Source organism: Solea solea, chromosome 4 (assembly GCF_958295425.1).
Source record: "Solea solea chromosome 4, fSolSol10.1, whole genome shotgun sequence".
Classification (NCBI taxonomy): Eukaryota; Metazoa; Chordata; class Actinopteri; order Pleuronectiformes; family Soleidae; genus Solea; species Solea solea.
In genome coordinates, this window is record NC_081137.1 from 3,633,542 (window position 1) to 3,659,959 (window position 26,418).

Here is a 26,418-nt window from a genome sequence, read left to right on the forward strand (position 1 = left end):
AATATTATAGGAAACGAATATTGAGCCAAAAAGACAGACAACGTGAAGTCAGTTTTTTTATTTTTTTTTCTAACTGCAGATTGAAAGGATACAACCGAACATCGGGATTTGATTTTTATTATGAGACTCATAAATAAAAATACAAAAAAAAATTTCCACTACAAAAAAAACAACCAAAAAACACAATCTACCGTTAGTAGGGCGTAGAAAAAAGAAATATTCTTTATATTTTCACTATCAAAGGCACGACATTGACTTCAGTGACAACATGGAGAAGAGAAACCTGCAGCATTCAATCTTTTATTTTTCCTTTTTATTTTTTTTCACACTCCATCAGAGAACACTGAAATGTTACAAAGAGATGTGTCTGATTCTACATGGAAAGAAACAAAAAAAAGGAAAAGAAAGAACAACCTCTATATCAACAGACGGTGGCTATAGATTGGTGGCACAGCTCAACAGGAAACGCACGGCCACGGGGAAAAAAGAAAAATATAGCACATTGTCGCTGGAAAAGACAAAGGACCTTTTTGCAAAGCTCTAATGCAAATTTAAAAAAAAAACAAAACTGACAACAATAAGAGATCAAAATAATGAAAATAAAAAATAATAATTGGGCACCTTCTAAGATTAGGCTAAGATTAGGTGCTGAGGTAGACAAAAACTATAACAATTCAAATCATAATAATAAAAACACTATTTTCTTAATACAGAGCAACTCGACTGGCACTTGTGCTGTCACAACAATGGAGGAGAGAAGTAACACAGACAAGCCAGGGAAAGACAACGAGAGAGAGAGAGAGAGAGAGTGAGGAAAAAAAAAAAAAAGCTTTGTTACATTAAAAAAAAAAAAGCTTTGTTATGCTTGGTCCGACAGGGCAGTTGGTCCTCAGTGCTAATATAAAAAAATACAATGTCTTGGTGCTTTGTTACTCCAACAGTTTTTAGTCTAGACCTTGATGGCACATGCATTGCAACACTGCATGAAATGGCTACTTTGTTCTAGAAACACCACACCGAAAAACACAGAGTGCCAGCTCCAGGGATGCCATGAATCCTCATCACAACCCACCCCCCCAAATCCCACCCCCACCCACCCCGCTGCCCCCCCCTTTTTTCTCTCTAAATGCATTTCGTAGTAATTTAAAATAAAACAAAACAAAAAAAAGTACTTAGAAATAAAAGTGAAGAAACGACACAGGAGTGCCAACCTGCCAAAATGGAGGATTTTTAAATTTTTTTTTTTCATTTTTTAAATTTTTTTTTTTTAATTCAAGAGCAATAGAAAGTTCTCTCACGATAGCAAACCTGTTGCTTTGTCCAGAAAGTAAATGCTTTTGGGTGCCAATCATAGCGCGAAAAAAAAAAGAAAGAAAGAAATCCCTGTTGCTACTTCAGTAGCAATAAGGGTTCGTTTTTTTTAAGAAAAATAAAAATCTGGTCATTTTTCGAGCGTCATGACATCCCTAGTGTGCTGGAGGTTTTTTTTATTTTCTTCTGAAAATACAGAAAACTAAGCAGATATACTGTAGATGGATATTTTTGTTGAACAATTTCCATTTTTAGGCACAAAGATAGTACAGAAACATCGGAGGAACACTGAGGGAAGAACTATATCGATGCCAATGTATATATATATATCGATTTTTTTTTTCCAACATAGAGAGAGAGAAAAAAAAAGTGGCATAGAATATCCTCTTATTTTGTATCTGATCTGATTAGTGCATTTTTCAACTAACACACACACACATAGTTACACACTCGCTTTTTTTAAACGCACTCTTTCACCCGCACAAAGAAGTAGAAAACATTCAGAGGACGATTAATGGGAATCATGTGACTGCACGGGTTTTGCATTGTGGTTTGGTTCAGACTGTGACCGGCTGTTATTATTGTAGTGGGTGGATATTTGTTATTTACGAGGGTTAACGACAAAAAACAAAAAAAGACCCCCCTCAGCTCACAGTGTTTGAGAATAAAATGGCAAGACACCACGGGACGGGACATACCGTCCCTTCTTCTTCTTTTTTTTTTCAAGTACAAAAACAAAACAAATGTCGACAGTCAAGTTTGATTGAAAAACTGTGAATGACAAGTACTAATTGGTCGGTTGGTGGCGGAGGCAGCAGCGCCCCCTGCCGCCCCGGTATTTTATCATTTTTTTCATTGAACTCGCCGTTTTTTTTTTTTTGTTTACACGCACACACACGCTCGTAGAATTTGTGGCAGATAGATTTTTTTTTTTTTTTTTTTCTAGTCCTTCACCTACAATGCAATTGACATCCAGAAAGCGACACTTATTATTACAACGTACGGTTCACACACGGTTTTTTTTGTCCAACAATATCAAAGAGGAGCAAGGCAAAAATGATTCACACCCAGAGAGAAAAAAATGACAGGTAATAATAATAATAACAATAACAATAAAAAGAAATACAAATATTTGTGCCCTGCTTTAACCCTCCACAAATGGAAAAAGGACTGACACTGAATACAAAAATATCACAATTTTTATATATCAAATTGCCTCTGTTGGCTCTTGTTCAGGAATACACTAATTTCTCAAGAGAAGCTTTGTCAGCTGAGAGAATCTCTATTTTTAACCTCCTGGTTTGTTTTTCTTTTCTTTTCTTTATCTTTTTTCGTTTTTTTTTTTGATTACCGCTTGCAGTTCCAATTGTCCAACGCACGTCTGCATCTCTGCAAATGATCACCTGTCCTGCACACGGGGAGGTTGAGCCACTTTTGACAAACCTTCTCTCTCTCTCTCTCTCTCTTTTTTTTCACATTACAAAACTACAATTCTATTAACATATTTTCAAGTTTAAATTCTTGCTTTTTAAACCCCATCTGAAAAAAAGAAATAGTTCTTCTTCTTATCGTGCTGCACTTCCACCGACTCATCACTTAAGGCTTCAAAATTGCTTTTTCTTTTTTTTTCCCCCCTCTACTCTTCTATGGTTGGAGGTGCAGTGAGGGGAAGTGGGGGGAGACTATAAGAGAACCATAAACATCCATTTGAATGATTTTTCACATCCTATCAACCTCTACTTTTGTTATTTCTTACCCTTTTATATACATTTTGCTTTAAAACACAATCATAAATCAACTTTTGAGAAAAACAAAACAAAATAGCATGAGATGAAGTAGCAACGATGAAAACAATGCAAAACACAAAACACAAAAACATGTGCTTTTTGCAAAACAAAAAAACTTAGAGGTAGCTTTTATAACAAAAAAACAAAAACAAAATAGACCAAACCTTCCGGCTCTTTAACAAGCAGGGTTAATAATACCAAGTTTGGTAACAACTAATGCACAGAGAAATACACAACATTAGAAAAACAAATCTCTTCACCGTGGCACTTAATTCTTTTTTTCTATACATTGCTTCATCACGCTGTGCAATGCATCTTTCCGACGAACAATCACGAACGAGAACGGAACAGAAGGGGGGGCGGGAATTATGAAGGAAAACAACAAAAAACGAGCAAACGCGAGGTCACAGAAACGAGGTAATTCAAGTACGATGTGTTGAGCTCAAACTCAAGGTCGATAAGAACGACAGGAGAAAAAAAAACAAATAAAAAACAGGAGACGAGACAAAGCGCGGGGACAAAAAAATACCACAGAGAAAAAAAAGAACATAAAGAGTTGATTTATTCTGTCGTCTCACTCGTCGCCCCCTAAGCTCTTCGGCCGTATCCCGTCCAACCAGTGACTTTGTTTCTCCCCCCCCCCCCCAGCGGCCATTTGGACCGCCCCCCAGTAACGCCGTGACATGCAGTGATGTTCACTTAAGCCTCTTCAGGTACAAGCCGTACCCGCGTGTCTAACGCTGCGTTTCACAGACCTCAGGAAAAGTCAGAAATTCCAAAATCTTCAGGAACCGTGGTTTATAAAGTCCAAACATGAGCATCGCAGCACTGGTCGTGATTGAATCCAGTGTGGCTGATTATCTTTTTGTATATTCTGGGTTTCCAAGTGTACAAAAACACTTGCATATTAGAACTGGAGGAGCGTATTGTGTTGGAATTAAAGCTCTCTGACGTTCGGTGAAAGGCAGCGTGAACCTTTTCTGCAGGTACGTGCGTGGACCACGGCCCGATATGAAGCCAGGCAGTCACAGTCATTCACATTCATGTTTTCGTAGCCATTATAACAGTCTTCATCCTGCGACGCCACATGGTGAAGGTGTGCAGCTAAGGCTCCTCCCCTCCTCGGCACCTCCTCAACATTCACTCGCAGAAGTGAAACAAAACAAAACAACAACAAAAAAAAAGTCACAGGACTCCCACGGAAAAGCAGCCTTGTAGCACAGATCTGCCGAGTGTTAACTGTTTGTACTGTGTCAGCTTGTGTAGTCCGTCGTTAGTGTGAGATTATGATAGTGATCTGGATTAAATGCGCGTTGGATAAAAAGCCAGTCCGGTCAACTATTGCTAAGTAGGTTTATTGTGCTGTAATGTGGATAACGAGTTATGGTCTAAGGAGACGATATACACCGTGCGGGCATCCAAAAAAGAAAACCGTTGTCGTCATTTTTGTTTAATCTGTGCAATCAAGCCGTGATAAACGATGACGCGGAGCGGAGAAACTAAATATATGCGATGATAAGAGTGGCTCTCTGGGCAGAACCGCGGTGGGCGACTCCTTGTCCTTGTCCAGGCCTCATGTGACACAGATCCAGAACCAGAACCAGGAAGACTACTGAGAAAAAACCGGGGAGACGTCCAACCAAAAGCAGCACTATAGCGTCGTCCCGTCCCCGTCCCCCGACCCACCCCCTCGCAACCAAATGGGTGCTTGGTTTGCAGTATTTTAATGCTCCCACCTGTCCAGTTCAGCTGTTTCATCTACTGCATATAAGCCCGCCGGCTCTTCTGTGCGGATTCTCATGGGCTATCTCACTGCCACTGCCGGGATCTGAGGGATTGAGTGTGTGGACAGTTTGACGGGGCAGATATACGTCTTCTGCTCAGGCACGGGAGATGATTCGCTTCCTATTTAGGGAAGGATTACGGGCACGCTCGCCCAAAGCAGTTCTCTCACTCACTCTGTGAGTGTTCATTTCTTGTGTTGGAAAAGCCACGTCTCCTCCAAAAGACAAATTGAAAAGATGAGCTGGGGCCTAAACTGATGCTTGGATTCGCAAACTCGTAACGTCTGAGCAGCATGAAGGTAAACTCGACAAAAAACAAAGAAAAAAAGTCCTTTCTTCTGGATTATTTTGAAGTGGAGTCAAAGATTCCTGGTGGCATGGATGTGCAAACTGAGATAGCCCTTGAGAAGCCGCTCTCTTGCCACTGTGGCAGCAGCATCCAAAGGGAAAAAAAAAAATTCACTTCCCTGCAGCCCCGCTTGCTTTATGGCGCTGCATGAAATGACCTGAAACAATAACACAGTCGCAGATGTAGTGAATGACCCGGTGAATCCGAACAATGGTGGAGAGTCACTCTCTTCCGAAAGTCCAAGTCTTCCTCTTCTTAGCACTCCAGTCCCAACGTAACCACCCTCTAAAAACCCCTGTCTTTTTGCCGCCCTGCCCTCCCCGCCTTTGCATGAAAAGAAAAAAGAGAAAACAAACCCCACTTGCTTTCGAGTCTCTCGCCGTCGACTGTCGACGCTCACCTACAGCTGCGAGCCTCCGAAACGCTCAATTACATTCCCCCTCACCTCTCCACCCCATCCCCAGCTCCTCACGTACCCTTTCTCTCTCTCTCTCTCCCATCTCCCGCTCTCAGACGTAGCAGAGGTAAAGGTAGGTCTTCTCGATGCGCCAGTCTGGCGGCACGTCTTCAGGCTTGTGGCCTTTCATGTGCTTCTGCATGGATGACAGGCTGGGGCAGTACTCCAGGCAGATGGTGCATTGGTAGGGCGAGGCGCCATTGTGGGTGCGCAGGTGCTTGATCATGGCCGAGTAGTCCCTGGATCGCTGGTGGCACAGCTTGCACTCAAATGGTTTCTCACCTAAAAGATCAGGTCAGGCGGAGGGGGATGAAGACAACAACAACTGTGTTAGCCGTATAACGTCCAACCTTAACAGTATTATATCCACGGTGATGTGTTTGTTACTCAGGGGATAAAGACATTTAATACAGATATAAGAAGTGAAGGAAAAAAAGAAACATAAGGCTCCAGGAGAGACAGATATCCCATCACTGCCGTTATAGTAATTGTGCCGCGCGCACACGTCGGGAGTGAAATCCCAACTGTCCCCGCCAACATCAGCGCGTGGCTGTAAAAGACCAACGCTAACTCTTTAAAGTCATCCCAACTGAAAACACAAATGATAACACAACGATCTCCTAATTATTCTCGTGGCTTGGGGCGATTGCCGCGCTTTGTGTGCGGTTGTTATCAATTCTCATTAGCGCTCTCATTAAAAAGACCCCACTGTATTGGGATTTTGGAGAACTGAGACGTTCCCATGTTTACAGTGAGAAAAGAGACCCAAATCTGAACTTACGGGTCTTTTTTTTTTCCTTGCTTCCTCTGGAGCGTTTTAGTTTCATCACAGTCATCCATCACAGAGGACAGTGGCCACCCACCATGACATCACCCATTAGTTTGTGAAATGTCACTTTTTCGTGTCAAGGGTTCTGCAGTTTGGCCAGTGCGAGCACGATTTTTAGCACGACGCCACACTGTATCGGAGACGACGTGAAACTACCAATATCTGACGACGCCAACCTGAAGATCATTGAGTGCAACATAGACTCCACATGTCACCTTCTACACCTGGAGACGTTATTTTCATACAGCCTTGGTTTCTCTGCTCCTTCAAAATGTCACCGTGTTTCCTGCACATGAACGAGTGGATCTATTCTCGGAGGATCCGCTGTATCGCGACAAAAGGAGTTCATCTATGGAACAGCTGTGCCCAAGAAATGGAGCACGGAGAACATGGAGTCAGTTTGGCCAGATCTTTAGACGGACCTTTTTTTCTTACTGCTGTTTCGAGTTATCTTGCCTTCTTTTATTTTATCACGCTCAAATAAATAAAGCAACGTGCTCCAAAAAAACTCCACGTTACACTCCGCGGAATATCATGAATATGTGGTATTTCTTTTATGACATCACGTCGACTCAGCTGATCCCCGGTACATTACCCGCGGAAGCAGCTCGGACCACAGAGAACTCCTGAAGGTGTCATAAATCAAAGCCCGGCGCAGCTTCCTTTGCCGTGGGGGGCTCCAACATTCAAGAGGCACATTTCAATTCAGCCACAGCAACCCGGGCCTAAATGTGCTAATGATTTGAGCGATGGCAGGGAATAATCCGCCAGCGCTCGAGCCAGCAGACGCAAATTAGACATGTAAATGCTGACCTTTACCAATGGCATTTGAAATGAGCTGTCGGAAGTGATCTGGCGCCGGCGCTTGCTGTCACCTTTCAGCTGGGAGCCGCGCGCGTGCATGTGCGCTGGCACGCCGAGCAACTCTTTCGTCTCTTTCTCTTTTTTTTTGGGTTGACCTCGACCTCGGAGTGAGTCGGGGGTTAAGGCACAGTTTACCCAATGAGCGTAAATACAGTGCTGCAGGGGGACGACTGATGATATTGATAACCACACTGTAAACGGGGCTCGCCTCGTATAACCAGCTAATAATGAATTGCAAATGGGGCCCCCGGCTATTGATCCGGCATTGGCATTTAGGATGTGTGGAGAGAAGGGGGCGGGGAGGCGAGGTTGCCAATGTCGATGATTCATCAAGCAGCCGCCTTTTGTGCGCGGTGGCCTTTGACTGTGAGCTTGTCACTTGCTCTTGTTATCTGCTGTTGCTCTTCGGCTTAAAGCAAAGCCCCTCTCCCCCACATAAAAGGTGAAAGGGTGGACGGAGGGGGGAGCCAATTATTGGACAGCCTGCCTTGATAGTGTGGCTTAACAGCTGGCTTATTGAATGGGATATGTGTGTGTGCGTGTCAGTGAGAGAAAAAAAGAGATGGTGAGGAGGCATAAAGCCCTGGCCGCGTGCCAAGCTGGCGAGCAGTCGTGGTATCCTTCCCTCAGTCTGGATGCGGAGCGCACACTCATTCTCCAGGGCATCCAGCTTATCACTGTGTCAACATCTTTATGGGGCTCTAAATATACCGGGATCGATACAAAGTCTTCGGAGACATTCATCTACTGTATCACGGCAACAGAGATATTCATCTGGCCTAGTCTGTGCGGTGCAATGTGGATTTTTAAAACAGAATCCCTCGCCGGGCTGCATGTGCTACTTCAGTATGTGTAAACACTGCGGTTTTTTTTATGAAGGATAATGTGATGTGATTAAATGAGGAGATATGGAAGAATGGTATTGCGGCAATAATGTACAGCCGGCTAATATCCCTTCTTTGCACCTCTACTGTTACATAGCCAGTTTGTCCATCCATGCGTCCGCTCTAATTCATGTGTCAGAACAGATTCTTATTCATCCCAAGTCATTGGAGATTCTCATCTCAGCCTTTTTTGGATCTTCTACACTCAACTATTGGAGAGTATTTCTTCAGATTTGGTCAAGCATTCCAGTCGGACTCGAAGGACTAATATATTTTTTATATCTGTTGATCACAGTATCTCATGAACACTCCCAGGGAATCCTGACCAAGGTTACTGTGACCTTTCAAAACCACATCTTGAGGGAATCTTCCCTAAAGATACATTTTTGGCAGTTGTCAAACCACAAAACATTAAATGAAGTCAGTTCAGCGGGGGCAGGGAGACAAGACATATTTAACAAATATGAACTAATCCCTAAATTAGTCATCGCGATGGCACCGAGACAAGACCGTACAAGAAGTTCTCGGCTCAGGCTTTCATTAAATCCGGAAATTATTCTTGGGCATAACTACCCCGAAAACCCACATGCAGTTTTCTAAATCCTCTGAAAAGAAAACCTGTGAAAGAAAACACACAGGGTTTTGTTCTTCCGACGTCTCCCTTTGTCATTTGGGCTCATTTTAATCACAGTACCTGTGTGCACGCGGTAATGGGTTTCCAGCTGGTGCTTGAGGCTGAACTTCTTCCCGCAGCCGTTACATTCATAGGGCTTCTCCCCAGTGTGGATGCGCTTGTGACCCTTCAGCGTGCTCTCGTCGCGGAAGCAGCTCCCGCAGAACTCGCATTCGTACGGGTGGTCACCCGCTGTAACACAGAGAGAGAGAGAGGGAGAGAGGAAGGGATTAGTTTGTCTTGTTTCAAAACACAAAAATGACCAAGCAACGCTATGACTTCCTGAATACAAAGATTTCATTACTGTTCGTGCACAAGAACTCATTAACATGGATATGCAAAATACCAGTAAGAAGTAAAAAAAAAAGTAAAGGGTTTGATGGAAGCTGACAAATGTTACCTATTTTATTTGTTCTTAACAAATCACCTGCACTATTGTTCTGCTTCGTGCGAAGCCTTAAATAATTGCAGCCTGTCAGCGCTGTCCGACGGCCACGAGACGTATTATTGACCGCGCGGTCCCAATCTCACAATGCGCTAATGGACAAACCTGACAGATGTGGCGGCGCCGCGACAACACACTAAGTTTGTCAATGCAGAATTTATTATCCCCCTCGTTCCCACAAATATGGGTTTAAAGTCTGACAAGACGCGAGACGAGATGCCGTGAAAGACAGGAAGTGGCAAACAGTCGAAGGAAAAGTCCAACCGAACAACTCTTCAGTAGGGTTTGGGCTACAGTATCTTAAACATATCGTGATATTCCCGACATTTTACATCATTTCACAATAAAAGGCACTTGTTTTGATCAGGAACGATATATTATTTGGTATAAAAAACACATCCATGACACAAAATGAATCAATACATATTAAAAACAAACATTTAAGTGGCGGGCCAAGAGGAAATTGGCTGAAGGGCCGCATGTGGCTCGCGGGCCGTGAGTTTGAGAACTCTGTTCATTGTGTTTGCTGACACATGATGCAAGTCTGGGAAATTCTTGTGATATCAATGATAAATGGATCGCAGAGTGAAAGAAGTAACGCAACTATAGGACGATGATGTCATAGCTCCACCCCTCTAACCCTTTACCCTGCTGGACGTCATTGAGATAAGATATTTACTGTAGCTATTTTAAAACAGTTTATATTACATTTACATTGACATAAACCTCAGGGATTAGTATTTAAATGGAACCGGTTCAAGTTAAAACAGATATATTTTTGTCTTTAACGCTTCATTATGATGATTTATAAAAAACTAAGACTCTATTTAAGAAAGTGCATTATTCCATAACAAATATGGAGAAAATACCAGTGACCTACACTGCAGCTTTTTTGTGCCTGTTGCCTCTTTAAACATTGTGGTGTTACGGTACAGTAAAAATAATATTAAAGAAAACCTTTATTTTCCACCTACACCCTGTATAAACATATTAACGGCGTATATTTGCATTGCGAGAGACGATTTCAGACACCGGGGGCTGCCCCCGCCTGGGTGAACCTATACAGTACGTGTGCCGTCTAAAACGAAAGTGACAACACTCATCACATTCTGCTCCTCGGGGCTGCCACGGCCCCGCTTCCCATGGGGGCAGCAGTAATGGATATTCAGATGTCAACGATCAGGGATATTATGATTTGCAGGAGGCCTCTCACCAGCGGTCCAAAGACTAATTGTATCCCGACATTTGACGAGGAGCACCTCCTCGCATCATTTGCGCCCACACCCTTACCACCCCCCTCTCCACCCAACTAATGCTGTGGATATTTATTAATGTATTTCACACCATTGCTGCAGGTTTAAGTCGCCACCAATGACCTATGCCTTTCATTATCTGCCTGTCCAGGCAGCGACGTGCCAGGGAATAAATTGCATTTCTCGTTATGTGCTTCCGCCGCCGCCGCCCCACTGTTAAGGGACAATTTCACTTCCATTCTGCATAATGTAGTGAATATTTCATGTTTGTTACAGTATATATGTGTTTATTTGGTTCACTCGTGCACACAGGAACAAGAGATAGTCGCCATTTAACCGCCGATCTCATTTCGGGGTGTGCTATAAGGAAGAAGGCATTTTCCCGTGCCCTGTGATGTTGAGCAGCTTACTATTTAAGAGAGGCTTTGATCGGGGTGGAGGGGCTGCTGTGGCGAGGGGAGGGGGGGAGGGACGGAGCAGGAGATGTGGGTGTATATGGCGGCAGCGGTGGGGGCTGGGTGAAAAAAAAAAAATCAATAAAAGTGACAGTCTTTATTTGTCTGCATGAAGTTATCAGTGGCTCCCGCTGTAAGACATTGTGCTCTTTCTAGCGTTTCCAACCACAGCAGAGATCACAATCCATCACGGTCGGCTCGGCGGTGCTCGCGCGACGCCGCAAGAATAATAATTGAGCTCGGATTCACCTGTCTTTAATTAGGGGGCCTCTGATCAGACCAGAGAGCGGGATGCTAATACAGGGGGAGGTGTGCGGAGGGTTATTTATGCTTAATGTCCTGTTGCTGCGCAAACGTCTGCCGGTGGAAAACCCTCGTCAGAAATCTTGAATGAATAAGAATGCGGTTGTATTCATGTAAAAATGCAAGGTCTTCACCTGAAGGACTTTTGCATTTCTCCATATGTCAATCTGTCTATTGATATGTCTCTGTATGTACTGTATCCTCTCAAGTATTGTCATATTTCATGTATTTATGTATGTACCTACTTATCTATGTGTGTAATTTATCTCCTTTCCCATACATGCATGCATGTCCTGCTTCCATCTACATATCTATGTACAGACTGTCTCTACTTACATATTTATGCATGTGTGGTCTCTACTTATTGAACTACTTGAGTCCCTACGTCCTGTACCTATGCACGTCACTTATCCTCTTTCCTATATGTCCTGTTTCTATCTATGTACTGTATGTACTGTATCAACATATCGAGTCTGTCTGTTTAAAAGCCCAAATGATTCACCCCATATACTGCTGCAGTTGGCTGAGGTTAAAGACTCGCCGTGCACTGATGATGTAGAATAAACAGAGAACAGGTGAAATAATGATCCGTCCATCCATCCATCCATCCATCCGTCTTCTACCGCTTTAACCTCCACATGAGGGCCGCGGGGGGCCGCCGGTGCCAATCCCAGCTTAAAATAATGATTTTTTTGTTTCAAATTACTATCTGTCTTTTTTTTTGTGTGTGTGTGCACACAGTCAAACAGAGGGTAGACACAATTAACTGTTCAGTATCAGTTGAAGAACAGACCGGTGGAAAATGCCAAGTGGCTGCTGCCCAGCTCCAGCATCCTGTACAGTGTGTGTGTGTGTGTGTGTGTGGGATGCACATCAAGGCACGTTCTACACTCTGGCCACTCGGGGACGCCAGAGTGCACTGTTGCACGGCCAGAGCTTTAAATAAATCAGACACAGTTCTACAATCACAACTGTGAGGATGTAAAGAGCCAGACATGACTTTCTCCTGTCAGGATATTCACATGGAGGGGAGGGCGGCGGAGAAGAATGAGGACACGTCCTCTGTCCATACCAAATCTGCCACCATTCCTTCCTCCCCTCTATCCTCCCCCTTTCTCCCTTTGCTGTGACCACATGGCAGTGAGGCCACAGATGAGGACCCAGCACAGTGAGGTGGAACCACAGCCTGTGTGGTGAGAGGACCCATGGGTGCCCCCGAGCATCGCCACCTGCGTCTCCTGACCGCCCGCCTGCCCGCGCCCCCCACACACACACAAACACCAACGCACCATCTCTGCATTTACATATCACCCACCTCCCCCCACCCCCCCCCGTTACCTCTTTAGACTCCCCATAGGCCCACTGTGGGTGCCCATGGGCACCTGGGGCGTGTTCATTATACACGGTAAGAGGCTGTAAATCACCGAGCTCCATCACTGCCAGGTCCAGAACTGTCTCTCCCTCTCTCTTTCTGGCTGTCGCACTATCAAATACAGCTGCGAACACAAAACACCCCGCCACAGCAGACAGCAAATTGGCTCCGAGTTGAAAAAAAAAAACACACACACGCACACTTCCACACAGACAGTGCACAACAACAGAATATTAATGAAGGCCTAGTCTGTAAAGACAGCATGTGTGTGTGTGTGAGTGTAGCACAGCTGCTACTGTTACGAGCCCACATTGTATGTGTGTGCACAAGCACTTGAACCTTTACTGTACGGTGACAGTAAACATATCGTATATGAACCAAAACAACGAGGCAACGCGGAGGGGAAGAAGTATGTGTGTGTGTGTGTGTGTGTGTGTACTGTGTCTGGCATGTTAATAGAGGGTGATGAAACTGCAGGTGGATGGAGGGAAATCAGAGGAGACAGACAGTGAGCGAGAGATGCCGAGATTAAAGACGCTGCTGAAACAAAATGCCATTAAGTCTGTTTCTCTCCCCTCGCTTCAGTCCTGAATGCTGATCCTGTGTCAGGCGCACGGGCAAAGAGGGCTGCTTTCAAAAGATGCCGTGCGTGCAGACAGGTAAAACCAAGCACACACATGATGAATGCCCGTATAAAAGGGCTTTTTGCCGCCGCTCTCTCTGTTGTCAGATGATACGACAAGCGCGGTGATTCAACCAATAACCGAGGTGCGCCTTGAAAGCCTCTCTGTGGGGGATGAGACGCCGCGCCATGTCCATTAAAATTAGGGGCTGAACGCTCTCTCTATTGAGATGTCGGTATTAAAATCGCACTGCGATTGACTCCCGTTTTCTTGTGCAGGAATATCTGAAGGAAGCGGAGGAGCAACTGTACGCGGGGAAACAAACACGCCGCGCGATAACACAAATTAACTAAAGTGCAACCTTGAAATGCCATCAATCCGGGTTATACAACCAAAACAACCTTTCAACGCCGGCACTTCTTCTCCCGTTACAAATCTCTCTTCACGCCGTAATCGCTGCCAAAGTGCAGTTCAAAAATCTGTCAAACAAATCTTTGCGCAAGGGTTCAACAGGTGGACAAATTTAGCACGTTGCATAACATCTGAGACTAATATCAAAGAAGCCTGGTTAACTTAATAACATGATGGAAATATGCACAGCTAAAGATATAATTATATATAACATATAATAATAGTGGTTGAATTGCTCTTTTAAGGAACAGAATCAGCCTCGGTGCACATTATTTCATGATTAGATTATGATTTCTTGGTGCGTTCTCAGTTTGTTTACAGTACAGTAAAACACTGAGACAAGCATTCAGTCGTTGTAGTTATTCCAATATGTTTTTTTGGACACTGAAAATATTCAGCTTTCATTCGTAAACCAGATAAAAAAAAAAAAGAAAAAGAAGAGAGAAGCTCTCAAAAAATGAATAGATAGCGTGAACTCGCGTTGCCCTGCATTTCACATCTCGGACTGCATTCAAACAGCTCGGTAACCTCTGACCCACTGGGCCGGCTGGTACCACGCGCAAGTTAAGAAGAGGATAAGACACCATTCCGGAGAGAGTCTGTCCAGTTCAACTATACAGAGCTGAAACGATGACTCGATTCATCGGTTTGACGCTTATTTTACAAGATTTCTGATTGTTTCAGCTTCTTAAATGTGAATATTCTCTTCATTTCTCTGTTCCTCTGACAAGCGATCACTCGGTTGATCGAGAAAATGCCGCTCGACATCACGGTCGATAAAGAAACTGAGGGACAGTTATCTGTTTTAATACGTGCCATACTGTTTTGGATTCAGTTTGCATTTCCAGTACATCTACCTAAAATAATGATCAAAACATATCCATCAAGAACTGCGGGAATAGGACTTTGCACAAAAGAATGTGCGTGTAAAAACAAAGCATATATGAACAAACATGTCAAGTAAAGTGGCTGAGTCTGTCAGGCTGATATGTCGCCTCTGCTTTTCCGCACTATTTTTCGCCTTGTGTTACCCTGCAAAGTGTGAATACGATTATTAACATCAAAGCGTGAATGCAGAGGAATGCAGTGCCTCCACTTCTTCTTTTTTTGGGGTTGAGGGAGGTGGGGGGGAGAGAGGCTAAATTAGGACCTATTTCTGGAGCTGGTGATGGCTGCATGAGTTGCTGACTTTATAATCCCCCCCCCGCCACAACAAAAGGCTCCGGCGTCATATTTAAGCGATTGCTTTCACGGCGGGCTCATTGTGATTTAACGCACACGCCCACAGGCCCGGGATGAGGTTCAAAGTGTCTCGTCTCCGCGCTCCGGAGACGGAGCCGAGGTGACATTTTTGCGGCAGGTGGATCAGAGACGCCGCCCGCGTGTCCTCGCCAATGTCTGCCAAGCCGGAGCGCATGTGTGCACCGCTACTGTACAGGCTGTACTCAAGCCGGCTACGCCACCCCCACCCCCATACAACCCTCACCCCCCACGCCCCCCTCCATCCCCTGCACGTACCACCATCACAGACTAATGGTGAATTCGCCTGACTTGTAAATAGGGACGACTGCTCTCATCTCTCTGCCTTTCGTTTCAAATATTTATCCGGGAGCTGGTGAGCTAAATCGGCTCTGACAGTGAGACTGTTATTTAAGGTCGCAGACAGGCAGCTGGGTGAGAGAGAAAAAGAGAGGGGAAGGGGAAAAAAAGCCGCCATCCCTTTGCTGGTGAAATGGGATTCATTTCCATGTTTTCATATTCTGTCATGGTTGTGTGTGTGTGTGTGTGTGTGTGTGTGTGTGTGTGTGTTCCCCCCCACCCTCCTCCAGTCTGAATAGCCACATCCATCAGGCTACCTCTGCTCCCTTGCAACAATGTATTAGTATCCCGGCCTCGCCTCAGTGGAGAGCGAGCACCGAGAGAATTACTAGTGGACTGAAGTAAACAACAACAACAACAGCAGCAGCAGCAGCAGCAGCAGCAGCAGCGGCAGATGAAGGAAGTAAAAAAAAAAAAAAATCACTGTAAATGAGCTTTGTCTGACATGCAGATTTCTTTTCATTTCACTGACCTCAAGTGTTGACATATGAGGGCGCACGAGCATCATCTAAGGAAACACTTTTGTTTTTTTACATGTTGTATTTGACTTTCATATGTGTGACAGTGACTTCAAGCTGCAATTTAAGAATGAATAAAATATATATATTTTTTTTAATTAGGAATAGATTCAAGATTCAGTGGTTAATGCAAATATTATCATCTTGCTGATTTGGTTAATTTATAACACCATCATTCTTGATTCCCGAATTCTCATTTTTGGGATGCAGATTCTTTAAATGAATAAAATTATATTATTATATTTGATTCAAGACATAAGGCGGGACAAACTGAAGGAATATAATTTTTTATTATTTTAAATGGCTTTCCTAAACATTCAAGAGGCATTTTCTATAGGCAATTTCACATAGTGTAGAATATGTATATTTTCTCTCTAGATATGTCCAATTTAAGACCAATGACCATTAAATACATCATGTTTTAAGACATAGATATTATTAACTGAGCGATATTCAATGGCATTGTATATTAATAGAGCTTTACATTTTTTCCTTGATGTCAATATTTTAACAACACAAAAACCACGTCATCGTGGCGAAACCACATCCACCGACACCTCGGACTGTCTCGATGATTAAAATACGCGCGGTAGAGCCGTTCGCGGCGACGCAAACCTTTTCTCTGTGCCGCCTCTGCCCTTGAATTTATTTAAGTACAGACGAATCACTATCGAGCGTGCTCTTTGAATAAAGTAGCAGACACGACGGCAAATGCTTCTTTAAGCATGACCATTGGAGATGAGTCATTTCCTGAGCAGAAACGCTGGAGCAGCATTGTGCTGGCTCACCTGAGACGCTGATGTAAAACAGTTCGGTTCGCGTGTGGAGTGTAAGGGATTAATTAGGGAGCTCGCGGTGAAGGAGGCCTATGAATTTTCACACTCTTACATTTTGGAGTTTTGTCGGAGGAAAGTTCTCACCTGGGATTGACAGTGACAGCCACTGAATTATGGATATGTAGTGTTTTGGATTTAATTTAACGCGACCTGAGTCAGGGTTCAGACCAAAACTTCAATTTCAATTCAATTTGGATACGACAACCAAACATAAGCAGCATACATTTAGGGCTGCAACGATTATTCGATTGTTAATCAATGACTCAATTAATTATCAACTAATTGGTTTCAGAGGTTTTTTTTTTTTTACAATTAATACAAAGTTTTTTTTCAGCTTCTTAAATGTGAATATATTTGAGAACATCATGATTTTCAGGTTTGTTAAAACACTGATCGGGATTTAACATCTTTCGACATTTTATGGACAAAAAACACTCGATGAATCAAGAAAATAATCGACAGATTACTCTATTCTAATAAAATAATCGTTAGTTGCAGCCCTACATACATTTGACTTCTGTAAGTTAAAACTGTTTAAACATAGTCCACAAATATTCACCTCTTACTAAGCAGATACTACTCCAAACAAAGATCACAGAGGTCGTCATATCAAAACCTACTTTTAATACCACGTACAAACCTCAGAACCCGGAACCAAAGGAGACTGTACCTTTGTTAAATCCTCTTCCATCACATCAGCTGAATCAGTTCAATGTTTAAAAAACCTTAAAACTTACTTCTACATGCTGGCAAAAAGTTACCACATTTTACTTATTTACTCACTTATGTAATCAGCTGAGCTGTTACATAAATTCAGTGCTTCATTATAATGGTTTGAACACAAAAAAACTCCACTCCACACTAGACTTAGTTTGAGGTCATAGAGAAACAAACAGGCCAGGAAAAGCATAACAAACGTAGATATTTAGTTCCTCGTCTTGAATCTTTTAGGATGAGGTATTTTGGGTTCAAATTGGAGTTGACAGTAAACCGGCGAGGGAATTATATCTGATCTGGTCTGAAACGCTGATGAATATCTGAGCTAATCTGCCACTCTTAGTTTTCTCGGTTTCCCATTTATGAGGACATAATGGACGAGTATTAAATGTCCTGATGTGTATTAATTTCTTTGGGTTGTGCTTCAGATGGAAAAACCTTTTATTTGCCAGGCCTGAGCGAGAAGGCAGGATATTTTCGTTCAAAACCAAGCTGTAACATAATCTGTAACTTGTAATGAATTCAAATATTGAACCAACTGCTGCAACTGGAGAGTTTTAGCGTACCGTAAACCTCAGACGTAAATATTGAGAAACCGACCAATCCATTTGTAACCATAATGCAAGCCAGGCAAGAGCAAGAGGCTGAAAATGAATAGATGTATAACACACAGTTGTGTAGCTGAGTATTTCCACTGACCTGTGTGTGAGCGGAGGTGACGTTTGAGTGCAGTATGGCTGGGGAAAGTCCGGTTGCATTCGCTGCAAATGTAGCTGCGAACGCCGGCGTGGACTTCCATGTGCTGCTGCAGCGCCGTCTGGGTCTGGAAACGCTTCCCACAGAGCAGGCAGAAGATGGCCATGTCCGACCCTGTGTTGAGAAAAACACATCGAGGGAGGAATTAGAGATGAGAGCTGGAACAATTCAGAACTGGAGGTCGGGCCGATAGTGATACAACGAAAGTCGATGGCTGATTCATCCATCAACAGCCCCCCACTCCCACTCCTCCATGAAAACATTCCAGAAATTAAAAAAAAAGGTCAGTAAATGCCATAATATTCCAAGAAAATTTACCAAAACAAACAATAGTGTATTTCCACAAGTCATGCATCTAAAACCACAGGGTAGCAAATACATGTGTTTGCATACAGGAAGTGATGGAATTTACGAGGTTCTTTGAATGCATCTGCAACAGGCATCTGATTAGTGGTGTCGGTGGTACGATAATTATAATATCTGTACGATAATTTTACCTTCTGTATGGTTTATAATTCCAAAAATCCCATAATGCACGTGAATTTGACCCCTTCATTACATGGCTAAGTTAATCATTATAGGATATAGTGCATCCTATGATAATGTGATATGTGATGTTATGACACTTGTACAGTGCACGCCGACGCAATGGAATTTACAAGGTTCCTTGAATGCACACACAGTCTAGACTCCACATGACTCTCACTAGCTCTCCTGGCCTGCACCGTTTAGTTTCCCGGAGTCTTACAAATTGTTTATTTTTTTATGAATTGGCAGGAGAAAGTCACATACACACACATTTTCAGCAAGGGCGGCCTCGGAATGAGCAAATATAGCCGCCGTTTGTGTGCTCCGCGTGCTGCGAGCCAGTCACGACTGCGGTTGTGGAGCCTCCATGCAGAGCGGTAATCTGCGTCTCCACATGATGGGTGGAGGCAGGTTCACAGCTGGAGCCGGGGGGTCACCTGATGCCGGTTGAAGCTGATCAATCAGCTAAAACAAGGAAGTCGTCGACCCCATGCTTTCTATTTTCATATTTTACGGCTTGTCACAGTTAATAACTACATGAAAAGCACTGTATTTACAGGTCTACAGTCGCACACGGTACTCTCGTTTTAGGGTGGGTGAGTAGACAGATAAAGATCTCCCATGCAATGCTTCAATCGAATCTCGTCTGCAGCGAGCAGTGCACATTTTTCTCCAGCAGAGATAAAGAGCACACAGTTGCAAACACAAAAACACTTATAAACCACAAACACACACACACATTTGCACACTCCCACGAACACACTCCCTTCACACTTTTTCAATTACCAGGCTGGGGAAAACTCTGGGGAAGGACTGAGTGTTTGGAGCTCAGTTTCTATTTCATCAGTCAATAACACATCTTTGGGGCAAAGCTGACACTAATTTAAAAATCTATGAAGAGCAGCCCGCCTCATGTTCATAACCACTGGAGGAGGCGGAGGGCCCACGACAGCCTCTACGCCAGATCAATCACTGTCTTGGCTGCACTGAACGCTAAAGAACAGGGCATGGAGGGGAGGATGCACCACTGAAGGATGATGATAGGAGGCAGGATGGAGAGGGAGTTTGTGGAGAGCACGTAAAGATGGGAGATTTGGAACAAGCCATGTAAAAACCAAGGGAGAAAATGATAAACATCTAACTTTTTACTGGGAAATTAATAATTATTATTGACAAATCCGATTTTAGCTTTGCCTCCACGGTTTTGATCCTTGTTGAACACTCATGACTGAGTCAGATTTACAAGTGAGGTGAGTTGTGAGATGTTCATGGTTCCCAGAGGACGACAAGGTATATGTGTGTGTACAGTTTTTCAGACGAAGATATAAATGATTGGTTTCTTTCTTTCATCGTTAGATGAAAAGGACAAACCTTTGTGATTGCTCCACCTCCAGGACAAACTTTATAGTTTTGACCCAGCAGTCTAACCCAGTTTAGTTAAGACTCGGGTCTGCAGTGAGGTTGGAGTACAACATAAAACAAACACGTAACGAGAGCTAGTGCTTGTTGTTTCTTTTTCCAGTATTTTGTTTTCCTTGCCCGTCTCTTCCTCTCCTCTTCTTTTATCAATGAATAGGCCATTGACTGGGGTCAATTGCTTCTGGAATCCCTCTGGGACTCAGAGGACTTAAGTGGGTTTGATTGACAAGGCTGCCTCCTATTCACCCTTGTTCCCTCTCTCCCTCACTCCCTTCTTTTTTTTTTAAAGTTTATCATGTATCTTCCGTCTGTCAGTGTGTTAGTATTAGCCAAGGACTTTTTCCTGCAGGCGTCATCGTTAATGGACACATTAAAGGGGGCAAACGTAACAAGTGTTTTGGAAAATGAAATGGTTCTAATTGTCTTAGAGGGACAATAAGTGAGAGGGGTCAGAGGATGATTGACAGAGTGGCTTTGGTCAAAGAGGAGAGATTTAGTGCGGAGGTGGGGGGAGAGAAAAAGGGTTTTGGAATGTAAAAGGTTAGCGACCTCTGACCTCTGGCCCGGACAAAGGCTTGGAAATGAAGGAAATATGAAACCCAGATGCACACACACACACACACAGAGAGAAAAAGAATGCTGCTGAACAAAAGACGGACGCTTTGATGTTTTTACGGCAGTTACAGTTAAAGAAGCCCCGACAATCCCTGAAAGTGTGTTTTCAAACAACAACACAAACACAAAATAGTAACATTGAAGCAACTCAGAAATAAATATAATTTATAATATTTGCTACGTGAGCCGTCGCGTGCGACGCGTACATGGCAGGATTTGCATATCCTGATGTGATGAAAACGGAAAACGTGTAAGGCTTGAAAGGTACTTTTCTCCTTTATCCTGTGCTTCATTAACAGCAGGGCTGGAAAAAAAAGAAAATCCAATCACCTCTACCTTCAAACAGCAGATGAAAACGGTGAAATCCACACGGTGAGAGTGCACGCGCAGTTTTTTGTTTTTTTTTGGTCGCATTCATCCTTAAAAGACGTGGGTCTAATTTGACCACTTTACAGTAAAGCTCCGGTAATTTCTGCGCAGAACACTTACTTAATGGTTTTTAATGTTTGAAATCATGCGTCCACACTAAGTTAAGTGAAATTCCATCAAAGTAAAGGTGCTTTTACCTGAGTGGAGTGTTTCTTTTGAGAACACTCGCCTCCTCTTTGTGTGCAAACCCCACTTTGGCGAGTGCAGTGCGAACTCTGATTAGTGTTAGACAAAATTAAGTGGTGCAAACCATGCGGCCTGTACAGGGAATAATGTGTGTGTGTTGGAGGAAAGTGAGTAAAGGTGTTTGTCGGCTGCTGATAGATGAAGAGAGCGGCGAGAGAGAGGAGAGATAAAAAAAAAAAAGAGGCAAGGAAAGGTAGGAGAAAAGTAGTTGACCCAGGAGGTCCATTACAGTGTAAAATTGAGTCAGCCCAAAGTGACACCTGAAAGGAGGAGCGGGAGTGGTGGGGGTTCTTACTCTCAGTCCTGTTTGGTTGTTTTGGAATAATTTACCTTCTCCGACCGGCCTCTCCGTCTCCCGCCATCTATTTATAAAGGCCTGGGCAGTTTGTGTGTGTGCGGGGCTGCGGTCGTGTCGGCAGTGTCTTAATGGGGCTGGAGTGGCAGTGCTGCTGTTATTTAAGTAGGGGATGGAGAGAGGCTGGTAATGGAGAGGAATACTCCTCGATGGGAGGTGACAGTGTCCGGATGGGCACAGATCTGTGAAAACAGCCCAGGGCTAGAGAGGACGGCCACGGAGGCAGCCGGCGCACTTTGTTGTTTTTGCACCAGCTTCGGAGCAATGATGTACCGACCGGCTCTAATTAAACTCTGAGAAAGTCTTAAGAGATCACACTAATGGTCTCCAACTTACAATCAGTGAGATATTCATGGCATTACTCAGCTTTTTAAATGGCATTTAGAAGTTTTCTGGTGCGCTTACTAAGTGGCCGACTTCACATCAGCCCCTCAGGCACTTTGACAGACTGTATATAAAAAAGGATGAAGTCTGTGAAGGTGCATGAAAACCTGAACTCTCTGGCATGGAAAGGGGGCGACACCAGGGGGCGACTTAAATAGTTAGGAAAAAAGAAACCTTCCGTGACACAATGACCCTCACTTGATTTATAACAACAAAAAGAAAGTAAACACTTTCTTGAGTGCATGGTCTATAACACAGCCTGTCAAATAGACGATAAAGCTTGCACATTACCGTCCAGTACGAGTAAAATACCAGTCGCACTTTTCTAGCTGATATATTTTGAACGAGTGCTGAAACAATTACTCAGTTGCTCAGAAAGCAGTAGCGACGCGAAGGAAAATGACTGAAATAAGGATTATAAACAATGCTACATGCATTTAATACAAGCTTTTGGTCAGGCCGCTCTCCTGTTCCTCCAAATATGGTTACTTCTGGTTTAAAGGTCCAGTGTGAAAGCATTAATGACATCTAGTGGTGAGACTGCAGATTGCAACAGTAAGATATACTGTACTGCAGCTCCTCTACAGAGAACTCCAGTGTCCTTCTCATGCCACAAAGGAATTTGTTCTTCTTCCTTTGCAGAGTAATCTTCCTCTTCAGAAACTGTAAGGCGACAGAAACCAAATGCTTTTTTATTTTAAAACAACTATACACATTTTCACCCAATAAAAACCTCCTTCATGTGACATAAAAAAGAAAATATTACACTTGGGCTCTTACAGGCTCTATATTTCAGTGTAGCCTGCGGTTTCACGTGTAAATCCGCCCCCCCTTAACATTTCCTGCCTTCACTTCCTCTACGGACAAACACAGGATTTGCTCAGTGCTTTGTGGAAGCCGCACTATCTCAGAGGCTCCGCAGGAATCCTGCCATGTTGTGACTGCAACAATTTAAAAAAAGATAATGTTTCAGCGCGAGCGTTTAGGCGCTCACCTCATAATCCGGCCTGAAGAATGAGCGCCTGTGTGCCTCGGACTGTCGTCGAGACAGTTAAACGTGTCCCGACTGTGGCCTGCAATGCAGCGCGCCGAACAGAGGAGCTGCCAGAGTTAATGAGGCAGAGAGCAGCGGGACCTCAGCACAAGGTGTTCAATCACAGGCCATTACCACAGCCCTCAACCACTGTTACTGCTCGCTCATGTCAATACCGATCCATAGTTTGTGTGTAGAGAGTGTAATAGTGACCAAATGTGAGTGTCTGTATCCTAAAAAAAATATATAACTGTGGCCGTCTCGAACCTGCGACATCAAATATGTTGTATTATTAACCATGAACTCCACAAATGTGACGTCCTAATAGAGACATCGTTGCTCTAACACATGGATTTTTCTTTTTGAGGTGTGATCACAACAAATATGCTGAGCTGCAACAGTGAAAATAAGTCCATGCCAGAAAATGAATGGCAGGTGTTTCAGATTCACACGTGGATGGGCTCCTTAAATGGCTAGGTTCCATTTCTTATACGTCGCCTACACCAAAACAAGAGGCTGTAATGCAGTTTCTTTCTTTCTCTTCAAGCAGGTAAACGTGCTAAAAAACAAGGGCCATTTACTCCTTTCCAATTTCCAGTCGAGGAGTCTGCCTTTCTGCTCTTTCTTCCACAACTGAGTCACATTCAACAATTTCTGCAGGAAAAAAAAAACAACACACAACAAAAGAGAAGCACCATGGAGACCAGAGACAATATTATAATTCCTCTCCGTCTCTCGAACTCGATGGCGCCTGAACAATTTCAGATTTGAACGTTGCGTATGTTGTTCTGCAGAGTCAGTGTCTAGACTGCCAAAATAATAAAAGAAAGACATTAGCTCACTTTGACCAGGTATCATCTTTCCATCACTGATGATCGCGGCCTGAGAATGTATCCGGTCTCTTCTCTGCAGACTGCAGGTGGGATTTAAGTTCTCAGTGGGAAAACTCAGGAGAAGGAAGGACATTGAATCAGGTAAAGAGAACAACTCATCGTTCTGTGAGTTCACGTGTGGTCATTCTGATTCTGGGTGAGATAAACGAGTGGTGCTGAAGTGCAACTATCATCTGCTCCACTACGAGCCCCAGGTGTTAAAGATGTTCTTAATAGTGAATATAGTCCACGACAGCGATAAAGAAACAACAAATACTTGTGTTACCGTACTTAATTATAAAATTAAAGCATCTGTACTTTACTTAGTTCAATATTTCTCGCAACTTTTGGGACAAACTGTCTTTGTTACTCGTTACTACCAAATAAAATCAGACGCAGAAGAGTTCATTTGTATTTATATAGAGCTTTTCTAGTGTTGATGAGCTTTACACTACAGTTTTCACCCATTCGCACGCTTCAACGTGGGGTTAAGTGTCTTTGCTCAAGGACACACATCGACTAGCAGGGCCAGGAAGTGACAACTCGCCCTACCACTGAGCCACCATGGCTCTATCCCAACTCCTCACTTTTTTTCGTAAAAATTTAAGTACATTTCATATCAGAATATTACTTTTCTTACTTAAGTAGAGTAAATGTCATAAACTTTAAGACTTTTACTTAAGTGATCTTATAAAAAAGTGACTTCAACTTCATTTTCTGGTAAAATACTTCACTTTCGGGTACTTTATACAAGACTGACTGTAACTTGTGTTCACTGCAAAACTGCAAGAGCCATTTCTTCCCTTCTCTCTCTCTCTCTCTCGCCTCAGTCTAACCTCACTTTACACCGGTAAACAAAGCCTTCAGCTATCAGTCACAGCCACATCCATCCTGCCCGGTCGCTCCGCGGAATCACCAGCTCTGCTCGCTGCCAACATCCGACTGACAGTCACCACAAACACCAGTCGCAACAATCCTGCCTCGAGGTGCGAGTGAAGGCAAAGCAGCCGGAGCTGACGTCCCGGCTGCTCTTTAGCTTCGCGGAGGCTCCCGTGTTTGTTGTCGGGGCTTCATCACAGATTAGGTCACGGGCTGCTCTGAAAAGGTCACCAAACACCCTCTTGTTACCTCCGCGGAGCATAACTGGAGAAATGCATCTTGTCGCGAGGGCGCAAATAAACACACCATCCGTAATTTACGACTGTATGGACCGGAAAAGGTCTCTCGGTGAAGCATCGCGGCGAAGGCGTCACGCTGTGGTCATGATTTTGCAGGACCCCATGTGGGCGAGTGTGGCTTCCTGGAGAGCAAACACTCCACTCACCACATCGTGTCAACGGAAACTATGTTTGAAGAGAGCAAAGAAGAGTAAATACACCAATCAGTAAAATAAGGAGGGTTATAAGTTCATAGTCTTTATGATGAAGTCATTTACTCTCGTGTTTTATATTGTCCGGGGATGTACTTTTTCTCTTACTCTGGACATCAATGTGTGAGTTATGGGAACACACCTTTATTATTTTAAAACTGATTCCATTTCCATTCCACAGGGAATTTAGATTAGTGCGTGTCCAATCATCACCTCGCTGAACCGCAGATGCTTTTTTACGATTCTTTTTTGCTCATATCCTTGTTGTATTGCATCACTGCCGCCTGTGCACAAGTGTCCTCGCATTATTTTGATCTCGATATAATTATATTTTATAGTTTTGGGATCAGTTAAGCCTATATTATCTTCTGTATAATTCAGTGACATTTCATATTTGGCTGGAAGCTTCAAATCAGTCGAATGATCTTTCTGCCTCTCCCCTAATAGACTAAATCTATTTTTTGTCATGACACAAAATCATTATATTGCGATCAACAAATTACAGGTTTCCCGACTCTCTGCATTCGGAGCGTTCCTCGGCGTGATTATTGCGCTGCATGAGATGAGAAAACTAGAAATGGCGTCTTGTGTCTGTTCAGGGGCATCACGATGCACACGCTGAGCACATGGGCTTTGGTCTAATTGTACATTTGGCCTGGTGATGCAGTAACGATACCATGTGGCGCGCAAAGGGAAGCACGAGAGCTGCCGACACAGATGCAGAAATGAGGAAATCAGCGCACAGTTGAAGCAGTTTACATAACATGCATTGCACCCAAATTACATCACTCACCTCCTGTTTGTTACACACGAGCCCCTAAAGCTAATGTTTAAATCCAGGCAAGTAAACAATCTGGGCTCTGGGTGGGGATTAAGTTACAAGGCTGAGGAGATTGTTGGACAAATTGACGTTTCAAAGGCAAAGAGCGAGTCCCATTCGTCATAGGCCTCACTTGGCACGCGAGCGGCTAACCATGATGCAAATGGTGATATTTCTCGTTT

At 43.6% G+C, this 26,418-nt stretch overlaps 1 protein-coding gene across 2 annotated transcripts in view; it reads right to left on the reverse strand.

The window, feature by feature from the left end:
- Positions 1–1,111: 1,111 nt before the first annotated feature.
- zbtb16a (zinc finger and BTB domain containing 16a) overlaps positions 1,112–26,418 on the reverse strand; it is a 133,165-nt gene continuing 107,858 nt past the window's right edge. For both annotated transcript variants that reach the window (XM_058627673.1, XM_058627674.1), the window contains exons 5-7: positions 18,170–18,340; positions 8,960–9,130; positions 1,112–5,970 (exon numbers count right to left, since the gene is read on the reverse strand). In XM_058627673.1, coding sequence (XP_058483656.1) covers positions 5,741–5,970; positions 8,960–9,130; positions 18,170–18,340 — 572 coding nt within the window. In that variant the 3' untranslated portion in view covers positions 1,112–5,740. The remainder of the gene's footprint in view (positions 5,971–8,959; positions 9,131–18,169; positions 18,341–26,418) is intronic.